General features: G+C 40.6%; 1 protein-coding gene across 3 annotated transcripts; it reads right to left on the bottom strand.

Moving 5' to 3' along the window:
• Nucleotides 1-341: 341 nt before the first annotated feature.
• LOC130174360 (tumor protein p53-inducible nuclear protein 2) lies at nucleotides 342-9,904 on the bottom strand. 3 transcript variants are annotated; one of them, XM_056384090.1, is made up of 5 exons: nucleotides 9,606-9,903; nucleotides 5,631-6,013; nucleotides 4,566-4,883; nucleotides 4,310-4,466; nucleotides 342-4,204 (listed from the first exon to the last, which is right to left on the bottom strand). In XM_056384090.1, exons 2-5 carry the CDS (start codon nucleotides 5,752-5,754, stop codon nucleotides 3,937-3,939), a joined length of 867 nt encoding a protein of 288 aa, XP_056240065.1. In that variant the 5' UTR covers nucleotides 5,755-6,013; nucleotides 9,606-9,903; the 3' UTR covers nucleotides 342-3,936. The 3 variants fall into 3 exon arrangements, with proteins under 3 accessions (XP_056240065.1, XP_056240064.1, XP_056240066.1); XM_056384089.1 differs by having other exon boundaries at nucleotides 4,310-4,883; nucleotides 9,606-9,904; XM_056384091.1 differs by lacking the exon at nucleotides 4,566-4,883 and having other exon boundaries at nucleotides 9,606-9,900.
• Nucleotides 9,905-11,524: the final 1,620 nt, after the last annotated feature.

Raw genomic sequence — 11,524 nt, 5'->3', positions numbered from 1 at the left:
GACATCTATGGTTAAGACCAGTTTATAAATTATGTTGTATTGTTTAAGATTTAACTACCCAAATGTATTTAAATCACTTAAATTTAGCTCCTTCTCAACCAGCTACAACATCATGTAACACTGAAAGGGACTATTCTGCTGCATAATGAACTCTTTTACTCTTGTTACTGTAATCACATCTTACTTCCTTAGTGCAATTTTAATGCTGATCTTTTACTTGTAATGGAGTGTTTTTACATTGTGGTATTTTACTTAGGTAAAGGGTCTGAATTGTTCCACTACTACTAACAATAGATCTCACACTTTTTGCTCTAATCCCACATGAAAATAATGACACAAGATTCAGGTGATAACCTGAGTATTTATTGTTGTTGTTGTTGTTGTTTTTTTTTTTGGCGGGTACCTGTGTTTTCTGAATGGATGCTGGAAAACCCATCCGTTGACTTTTGCATAGGTCTTGCCTGTCAGTGGATGACTGTCCACTTTGGGGATGGAAAAATCAGTACATCACAAAAACCATGCAGAAATAGTGAAAGGCACAATCACCATAGATATCAGATACACCAAATTTTATATGTCTATATATTTCATCTTTATGGGGGGAGGGGTGTACTAATTGAGATGTAACAAGGGCAAAACCCCAAGTGTTTTTAAGCTGCCATCATTTCAGGGCACAACATAAAACATATGAAACTCCCCAGACATTCAACGCCTTTCATTTAAAACATCCTATTGGTGAACAACTGTTCTAATACCTATATAGGGAAATACAAGCATATTCTATTGTATTTTTCTGATACATTTAATTTCATTTTTTAAATATATAAACTATTTGTCTCCTGCCTCATCCTTTCCCTGCCCACATCTCCCATTTTGTATAGGCTCCACATATTGGGTGACCGCTTCCTTTCCCCATTATTGGATGACTTCCACTCTAAAACCACACCTTTCAAAAATCACACAAAACATACTGAGAACACATTTCCTTTTTACATGACACTGGTGAGAAAAGGAAGAAATAGAAATTCAGGAAAACAGGACAGGTTTGCAGCGGCAGAGTTTTCTGTGGTGATCTTTACATTTGTACACACACATCCACCTGTGATCGCTCGTTATTACTCTGTTTTCACTCTGTACGTACCTTTTCTTTTACAACAGGCAAGAAAAATTCAACCTCTGAGACACAATCAGAGCAGTAAACTCCTAGGGTATCAGAGAGATTCCTATGTGTGTGTATGTATGTGTGCATATTAGACTCATCACCTCAGATACATTCTCTCCACTGTTCAGAGGAATCAACAAGATACATAATAATCATCTTTGAAAACAAAAAAAGGATAATATTCAAAATTATATTATAAATTAACAGAGACATTTATAAGAGTATAGGCAGAAATGAAATAGTTGTGGTATGTGATTCAAGGGAAAATAATTAAATAAATCCTATTTATCTAGATGATCTAAATGAGAAAAGACATTTCCATTTCCCGAGAAATCTGAATGAATCCCCGGGCTCTCAAATTGTCTTTTGAACACACCAGTACAGAATGTACTAACATCATGTCATTGTACTGTATCCTCACCAGCTTTCATACAGCAAATGCTGTGCTAAGTGGACCCTCTGGAGGGCAGTGTTTGCCTATGGCACATCAACTCTGAGTCTAGTGCTGCTCGTATGGTGCACCTCAACAAGATGAGACTGACGTTGGGGTCAAAAACACCACTTTTGGCCACTGAGACGCCCTCTTGGTTTGTTAATGAGCACAGAGGTGAGGCAGAGAGAGGATTCTCATCAGTCCCATTGGACACAACATTGTGGACTCAAATCCTGAGAGGCTTTGACATCTAATGAAGCGTTAGAAATTGTTTTGTAATATTTACAAGAGCAATAAACGACCATTATCCATGTTTTTTTGTTTTTTTTAGAGTTTCTAGCATTTAACGTGTCATGTCAGTACATCTTCTCACACACAGTTTGAATCAAAACAAAATGAAAAAAAAATCACAAAAGAAAAACAAAAAGAAAACAAGCACACAGCACACCGCTAAAACTTTGACTCACAAAATGTATGACAGTGCAAACTTACATCCATGTCTCAAATAATTTACAAACATTAGTATACACTTCAGCACCATTTTTTGTTTTTACTATTGTTGTTGAACACATATCAGTAAGCTAGATCTTTAAGTGGACACTGTTAGAGCTGGATGTGCTAACAATAAAGTGACAGACAGTCATGGAGTAGGTGTTAGAAATAAATGTTTCGCACGTCCATAAGCAAGATGTAGGGGGAAGATGTTTGTTGTTGGGCTTTAAGAAGATGTTTACATCCCCCTTTTTTTCCCCCAAACAATTGCATCTTATGAAGTCAGTGACTTCTTTTTTTTTCAGTGAAAGGGACTGATGTGTAAATAGATTGTACGTTCTTTTCGGTGTTCACATGGAAAACATAAGATCGCAGCACACACTGTGGATGAAGGCGACTGATGTGTGCTGGGCACATGACTTAAGTTTACAGACCACACATTTAATGAACACCATGCTGTGTCTGATCCACGGGGAGTGATTTTGAATTTGTCGATTTTAAAAGCCAAATGCGCATTTTCTCTTTGTCTGACAGGAACAAGCTTTTCATTTCTTTGTCTGCTGGAAGCAAGCAGAGAGAGTGACTGTAAAATAATATTAAAATGTACAAGACGAAATGAGAAAAAAACAGTGAAACAAAACAAAATAAAGAGTTACCATCAATACCGCTCTTTACTTACTATAACGTGCCATACCCTGTAACCCAAAAACAAGCCCTGCATCCTTTCATAATCCTTGCCATTAATGATTTAATGGCTGCCCATGACACCCTTCTTTCATCTGCACAAAAAGAGATTGCCTTTAGAAGAGGACTCATCTTCTAAATTTGATTAAAAGAGTCTGATGTTGAATTTTAACTCATTCACAGGCTGTTCTGAGGGTTACATAAAACTTTCCAATGACCATTTCATATGAACCACATTAATTTTAATACTATTTCTTAATACTAGATCTAATTCATCATGTCATTTCTTTTACTCTTTAGTCTGTTTTGCTCATACTCTCACCATCTTCTACTTTCTCTCAGCCACCACAACGGGAGAAGAGAGAAATCTCACATCTTGTGTCCAATGATGAAACAGGTTTCCCCATGTTCCCTTGCGTTTGCACCTTTACTTTGCATGTTGGCAAACCAAACTGCAGAGGAAACAAACGTCAATGTGATCTTCCTCTCACTCTCGTCACACACGGTATATCCTTCCACCTTTTCTGAATAAACATAAAAATATATTATGATAGGATCCCCTTTAATTTAAAAGCACTAAAGACATGATGAGTTGCTTTCGCTGAAAAGATGCAAAGACTTAACTTGTCTCTACCTTGCATTGCTTCCACCAGAAAAGTCTGTTCCTGCATCACAGAGTAAAGTACACTTGATTATATCAATTATCTTCAAATTTAACTAATTTGGGAATGTAACGGTTGAATTCAAAAAGAAAACATGCCTTGAGGAAAAGTGGAAGAAAGGAGAATATTTTACTAAGATAGGCAAGAAAATTAACAGAGCTAAATTTTTTGTTGTTTTTTAAAGATATTATTATTACTAAGTATAACCTGTGTAAATATTTTGAAGACTTTTTTTTAGTTGTTTGGATACTGCAATGGACAATTAGTATAATAAAGATCTACACAGATCTGCTCAGAGGGCTTGGTTCATAACAGCAGAATGGGGCATAAAACTACCAGGTGGAATCAATTTGTGCATAAACCAAACAACAGCGCTACTGGTCAACTGGTATCTGAATTATACGAAAGCAAATAAGCTGTGTGTGAATATATGTAATCACGTGTGTCTTGGGTGTGTGTCTAATGCCCTCAGAGTAAACAATGCCCCCTGGTTGCTTGGGAGTTTAGTGGCAGAAGTTACGCTTGCTGGGCTGGTGAAGGAAGGTGTTTCTGACGTGGGCTGCGTGGCGAGGGACCTGCTCCCTGGTGCGGTTTTGGCGCTGGATGCGGTTGCGGCCCAGATGGCGCCTCTCGATGCGGGCTTTGCCACGCTGGACCCTGGCTACTTGGGTGACCTTAGCCAGAGCTCCAGCCTGGGCGGCTGCTCCGCGGCTCACCCTGGTGGGCATAGTGCTGCGGGTGGCGGGGGCAGCAGCTGGTTCAGCCACTCTGCTGCAGGGAGAGAGAGACAAGGTGTGATTGTTGTGACAGTCATGCTGTTGCAGATAAACGAGGTGAAGGTGAAATGAAATTTGAATGAAAAGTTTTACTCCTCACCTCACGCTGCTTGCCCGGCTGACAATGCTTTCCTCTCCCACCAAAGACAGGTTGCTGTTGGAGACCATGGACAAGTTGTTCGGGGAGACGTACACGGACATGCTGGGGTGCTCGATGAGCAGGTCCTCCATCGGGCTGGCCTCTGCTGTGGCTCCTTCTGCAGTGAAACAGGGGGGAGGGGTGACAAACCAGCTCTCATCCATGCAGCCTCTCTCTGAGCCTGCCCTACTGTTACCCCCACTGCCCCCACACTCACTCCCAGAGCCAGGGGACATTGACGGGGTGGAGGAGGGCGTGGACAGTCTGGCCCGCCTTGGCAGGGTCACGGGTGTAGTGGCACCCAAGTCTGATGGGTTAGTGCTGGGGCAAGACAGGGGGTCTGATGATGCTACTGCGACTCGTGCTTGACCTTTATGTGTCCTACGGCGCTTGTGAAGCGGGTGGGGAATGGGGGCCGGGCATTCAGTCCTTGTATGTGTGTCCTGATGATGTGATAGGTTACTGTCAGGGAATGACTGTGCAATCAGTGGGGCCGCCTTCTCATCCTCTGCCTGCATCAAGCCGTCAGACTCCTCTGAGCACATGGCAGCGATGAAGTCAGGGATGGGACGGCCAATAAAGACAGGTGGAAGGGGTGGGTGGGTGGGTGGGGTTGCAAAAATGATGCAAATGTTGTAGATTTTCAAAAAAGCCATGCGGGTTGAGGGGGGGCAATTTTAAAGGGATCACATACGCACGCGCACACATACCAGTGTGGAGAATGTAAGGGTGTTTAAAATAATTGGAGGGGAGGAAGAAGAGGGGGTAAGGAAACACAAAACATAAAAGAGTCACATCATTAGTTGTGTTGACCCTCTAAGGTTGTGATTATGTCAGCGACATAATGCTCGACTTGACTCTGCTGTGAGGCACTGTTATGTTGCTTTTTGTGTTTGGTTGGCTTCTGAACAGTCAAAGCAAATTTTCATACTCAGTAACTGCCTTTGTCATGATTGAGATCATAAACAAAGAGGAAGGAGGTGTGTCTTCCCAGAGAATCGTGTGTTTCCATCTTCTGGCGGACAACACCTTTTGTTATGGCAGCCACATGGGTGAGCACCGCTGTAGTTGCACCACCACGCCCTGACTGACTCTTCACCCCACCCCATCATTATTTCTACACTTTTAATGTTAGCCAGCATTATAGACATGCAAAAGAGAGCAAATGTATTTCCCAGCTACCTCATGCTTTGAACATAAAACATCATTTGACTATTTCACAGTTTGGTGTAGCCCACCAGCCCCTCCAATCCAACCCTGCGCTCCCTCTGTTCAGACTCACCAGGCAGATTGACGAGCATCCATCCCTCCTCGTCGGCCTCCGTCACGCAGGGTTTGGGTCCCTTCAGCTCGGCAGCCACCTCTTCTACCTCCCCAAACAACAGGTTGCTCAGGCGTTGAAACATGACTACTCTGCTTGTACTATCAGGTGTTGATGACTTGGGTTCTGTCTGTTGTCCACAAAGAAAAAGCTGTAGCTGCCTTTTTGAATTTCTTATTTGTGTTTATGTATCGCTTGTTGCTGTTTTATATAATTCTTTGTCTGATCTTTTGTTTCTTTTTTTTTTTTTTTTTCCACTTGAAGCCCTTTGCTGGATCTCGGTTCAGGAGTGGACAGGCTTCTGTAGTGCAAATGTAAGGTTTCACTTGGTTTGGAGCAAAGGCCTGGAGAGAGAGAGAGGGAGAGAGAGAGGGGGAGAGGGTGGTTAGTGGTAATAAGAAGATAACATACATCACTGTCAACATTTTTTTCTTCATCTAAAAAAAAAAGAAAGAAAAGACGGTTATTGGGTTAACTTCCTGGTGCTTAGTCAGAATACATTAGATAGGCAGCATGAGTGAGCAATGTTTGTGGTAAGAGCTTCCTCAAGTCGAGGTTATTTCAAGACATATTACAAGTTGGAACCTTTTTTTGGAAACAAGCCTCGAAGCCTCAAAGCATTTTTATGAGTTGAAATGACAGGTTGACACCAAGGATGTGTCATTGATAACAGAAGCCGTTTGGTTTTAGGTTTCCACACCAACATTGTTGGATAAAGTTTGCATATTGTATTAGCTGGATGAAGCAGCTTGGACGAAGAAACACATTTTCCAGTTTTATTCAAAATAATTGAACAGCTCTTTCCTACAATTTGCATCTTGTGATTTCAACACGGCAGTGCTGATGTATAGTCAGTATATAAAATGATATCACCATTTAAACTTCCGCCTGAAAGCAAATTACCTAAATTGTGAAATACATTGGTGGAGGAATGTGTTTAATGGAGAAAGAAATTTATCAGCAAGTAAGGAGCTGGTGGACAATTGGTGCACTCCCTTCCCCCATGAAATTTAGATAACCAATCAGCAAAGTCTCAGGACAGATGGACAGGCTGGAGAGGAAGAAGAGGAGGAGGTGGAAGGAGGTGAGACAAAGAGCCAGACTCTCACAAAGTCAAACGAATTGTGTGTGCACAGTGTTATAATGCAAAGGAAAGACAGCAACATGGGGACAGAGGGAAAGGCACTGACGGAAATGACAAGTGCCTGACCTAAATGTGAATATGATGATGTAATGTTGAACAGATGTTTGAACAGTCATAGCTTACAAGACAAACCCCTACATGTTCAAAGGCTGAGTTTTATTTACTTAGACTGTGTGAGTGCAAAAGAAGGAATGACTGAAGAGATCACAGAGTGTAAACCTCTGTTTTGACCCTGCAGCCTGATCTGTCCCCAAAAAATACAAATAAATCTCAACTATTTCGCCAGCTATGAGCTATATAAAAGGTGAAACAAAGTGTGTGTCTGACAGAGATTTATACATGGAACAAAGAGTCATGGAAGGAGACATGCATGGATGCTTGTTGGGAAGCTGACACTTTCTGTCCTTATTTGGAGAATCATCATGACAACCAGGAACATAAAGGGAAAAGACAACCTAATTGCAACCATACAGTACATGCCCCTGAGATTTCTTGTGTCAGATGGAATAACAGTCATTTTAACAAATATTGTCACTGTGAGAGAGTCTGTTTGCAGGGGCGTATGCTCGAAATAACCAGAGAAATTGAGAGACAAATACCCTGAGTTGTATAAGTCTGTTTTGACTTCATTTTCAGATCATGTTATCAAAGTGACACCCAGTCGGTTAAATAATAATAATAAAATAATAATAATAATAAAAATAATTTTGGAATTTTACATAGAAAATCTAAGAAGATACTATGAACTGAGGTGCTGCAGCCCATCCTCAACACTGAGACTGTTTTTAATGCATTCCCGAACTAACAGAAACTTAAGTCATGAGACCATGACAAATACGTCCAGATAAACAAAACATTTTGTGAGAATCCTGAGGGCTATTTTGCATAAGGTGCAGCAGACATAGAAAAAGCACACAAACTCAACATGGATTACATGCAACACTTTTTCAGAGAGCTTCTTTTTCTATCAGTTTGGTGGCTGTACAAGCTAATTCTGGGCTATCTGACCGGTGTAAATATAGCCACTGATAGTGCCAACAGAGTACAAATAACATCCACTGATATCCCTTATATCCTGGAGAAGAAGGTTCATGAATATATGGCATAGGTTGTGTAGAAGCATTATCTAACAACTACCACACATTAACACTGATGAGTTCCCTCTGAAGTAAAACCTATTAAGCGGCAGAAAGCAGAGGGATAAATGTGGAGCATTCAATTGCAAAGTCAAGACAATGTCGGTGTGATAATATCAGGAAGTGTGGTTGTCTTGTCTTTCTGCTATTCTTTCCTTGTAGACCTATGTTTTGTCCCTCATTTGTCCTTATTTATGTTTATTGTGTTAATTACTGATTTGTGAGTCTGGAACTACAGTATCTTGTGCATATTTTACATATTCATTTACATTCTTATGATGCTTTTTAACATCTCGCCCGGATGACAGATGACAGGTGCAAATTAGCCGTCTAGGCTAACTCTGGTTCATTTTTCCCATTGAGCAGTGAGCACAGGATTACCCCAAGTCCCTGAGAGAGGGAGAGAGCGAGAGAGAGAGATTGCCCTGTTGGCCTACTTATGTGTGCCTACGCTTATTTCTTCCATTTATTTATTTATTTTCACTGTTTTCATCCGATCTTTAAACAAGATTCTACAGGCATGAATGCACATCCTGATATCGTTATAGAAAGGATCTATGACATATGAGTCTGTATTTTGACATTGGTCCTTTTAAAAAAAGGTGGGAGGAGCGGAGCGGAGTGGGCGGGGTCTCGCGAAATAAAAACAAGACGCATGAGGCGTCACGCTTACGTCACTGACGCTGAAAGAGAGGCTCCAGTTTATTTGGCGACCGGAGAAAAAAAAAGTCCGACTAGCAAACATAGCGAAAATATAAGATCTTATGACAGTGTTTATGCAACATTTGTGAGTTGTTGTGTCTAATTTGCATTTTGCAACACGAAGCAGAAAACAATCGAGATGTGAATGGTTGCTATTGTCGACGGTCATCGTCTGGGATTGAATCCTGACATTATGAAAAAAAAATGCTGCTCACAGCGACAATGTTTACATTTCCAATACACAGAGATACCCTGGATTTATGTAGCAAAATAATACATCGACCTCGACCTCACACTGTCGACAGCCGAGAGATGACAAGACTTTCTGTGTAGGGTATCCAGGTTAAACATGAATTATCCGTGTAAGCTCTCCAGCTGAAGGGTCAAAGCAATGACAGTTGTGGCTCAGCGACTCTGCACGAAAAGACATCGACTGGAGAGGCTCACGACAATACAATGAAACTGTTATATTACTGAAAAACATAAGTGACTATATAGCCTATGTATGTGTCCGCCTCCCAGAAAAAAACATCAACATCCGCCATCAATCTGACTCCACATCAGCATTTGGTGCAATTTACAAAACAAGGGCTGCTGGCGTCCTGTAGGATATACACGTATGCAGGCTGGTGTCATTTTTTCGAAATATAGGACGACGAATCGACCTAATTAAACTGTTTGTTTTCAAATCTATTCACGACCTAATAATAGGTCATCTCCAATTCAACCCATGTAATGAGTCAGTGACAGACAAAGCGATGCAATTCCGTCTTAATATATGTTCTATGGTTTCATGATGGCTGATATCTGATGGATATTTTCTGTAGATAAGCTTGTGAGGAATGCAGCAGCTTCACTGGCAAAGACATGTAGTTTGATACCTCTATGAGCACACAGTTTGACACAAAATACAGTAATTATTAAAATGTAAAGCAAAAATAGAGAATATCTTACCTGCCTTTGCAATATTATTCAAGTTGTAAACGAGATCTCACACACAGTAGAAACGACAACAATTCTTAAAGCATAGCTTTAGATAGCCTTTAAGTGAGGTAGTTAAAACACCATTATACAAAAATAAAAGGCTTTCTTCTTAGAAGAAGGGCTTCATGTAAAACTTTTACTCTGAAGTTTTTAGATCATAACATCTGCAGCTTTTTTCAACTCCTCTTCTTATTATTCTTATTTCCGCTGCAGATTTTGCTTCTGTTTATTGCTGCCTCCAGCTGATCCTCGGATCAGAATGTAGAACGTACAAAACAGCTGATTGTGAGATCACAATACTCCCGGCCCCGCCCCCTGCCCTGCCCACACCAAACAAACCGGCCAATCAGAATTTTACACAAGCCACAAGCTGGGCTTCTAGGTAACAGGGTGGGGGCAGGGCGAGAGGCGCTGTCAACCTGCACCCAGATGGAAATTGTGACTTGAGACTGATCCGTGATCAGCTTCGACTCTCACCATCCGTGCTATGTAAAGTCAGAGCGGGGGGATGGTAAACTGATCCCGGGTCTGTGCTCACATAGCTCCAAATACAGGCCTTCTACAGCACGAAAAGATGAAGATCTGTTGACAGCAAAATTATTAAATTGTCAACTTCGTGCTAAGTGAAATAAATTCAGATACAGGCAGAAGAGCACAGAGATGAAACTTTTGCAACTGACCTGTTACATCACCTACTGACAGACTTTGGACCACAGACAGAGCATGTTTATGTTTGTGTTGTATAAATGTTTCTCTGTGGATTTTTATTTGAAAAGCTAAAACTGCTTAATTTTAATTTTTTTTTTTTAACTTTTTTTTTATCTGTTTATATTTTCAAACCGGTGCTGAATATTGCCAAACATGTCACAGACAACCTGACATCTTTTACATATTCTCCTCTGGTGATAAGGTCATAAAATGTATAATTTCCTGGAACAAATACTGATGCCGACCTTAAATATTCAAATGTTTAAATAGTATCAGTTCACAGAGTAGAAGAGGTTTCCTTGTTCAGTGATGCTGGAGATGTTACTTTAAATTTCATTTGTAAATAAACCTTTTTCCCCTCCCCCTCAACAGCCCTCTTTTCACTCCACAGTGGAGGTGGAGGACCTCCACGTGCCACTCAACCTGTACAAGCCAATCAGATTGGCTTTCTCTGAATGCAGCATTTGAGTAACCAATGAGCTGTGGAGAGTTTTTAAAAAAAAAACCCTGCTGGTCACTTTTGCACTGTGCAGTCAATAGAGCTTTAAGAATACCCACTGCCTTTTATTATTGCAGATTGTGCTTTGAGTGTGTGTGTGTGTGTGTGTTTCTCTAGGTGAAAGATCATCCTGTGTTGTGTTTCTCTGAAGTCTACAGAATATTACACATAATCCTCAAGAGTGGTGTAGCCTATTCTCACAGCTTGCTTGTGTTTATCTTATCTTACTTGCAACTTATAATACAGCAACATAAAACTGAAAAGCAGAATAAAACAGATGTGACAGGATAGATCAAGACACATGCTCATAACTTCCCACAAACAAACAAACAAACAAAAATCCATTTAACAGAATACAAGGAATGCAAATAACAATCACAAATAGATAGGAAGATCAGAAGAGTTTATAAATGATTGGAAAAAATAAAATGTCAACACATGCATATGTGTGTGTACCCACGTGCCAACATTCCTTTTTGTAGAACAAAGAATTCCTTTGGTAAAGAAGGAACATACTGCACTATTAATAGTCTTATCATCAAAAATCTGGCTAGACTGACTGGTTTTCAAGATCATTGATCTGCACCAGTCTGCAAAAAAGTGGACAGATCACCCAGACAGTCCGTGCACATGACCCTGGGGGTTTAGGATTCCTACAGTTTGTCCTCCCTGCCAATTGAAA

The sequence above is a fragment of the Seriola aureovittata genome, chromosome 9 (assembly GCF_021018895.1).
Source record: "Seriola aureovittata isolate HTS-2021-v1 ecotype China chromosome 9, ASM2101889v1, whole genome shotgun sequence".
NCBI classification, from domain to species: domain Eukaryota; kingdom Metazoa; phylum Chordata; class Actinopteri; order Carangiformes; family Carangidae; genus Seriola; species Seriola aureovittata.
Note: the sequence above shows the minus strand (reverse complement) of the source record. Positions and strands in the feature narration are given on the sequence as shown.

Excerpts from the sequence above, each read along its gene's own strand:
- LOC130174360 (XM_056384089.1), bottom strand. The coding sequence starts at position 5,754 with ATGTTTCAACGCCTGAGCAACCTGTTGTTTGGGGAGGTAGAAGAGGTG. Across the intron at positions 4,884-5,630 it reads GATGCTCGTCAATCTGCCTG|AGGAGTCTGACGGCTTGATG; the intron begins GTGAGTCTGAAC and ends CCATGTGCTCAG. Across the intron at positions 4,205-4,309 it reads AGCCGGGCAAGCAGCGTGAG|CAGAGTGGCTGAACCAGCTG; the intron begins GTGAGGAGTAAA and ends CTCTCCCTGCAG.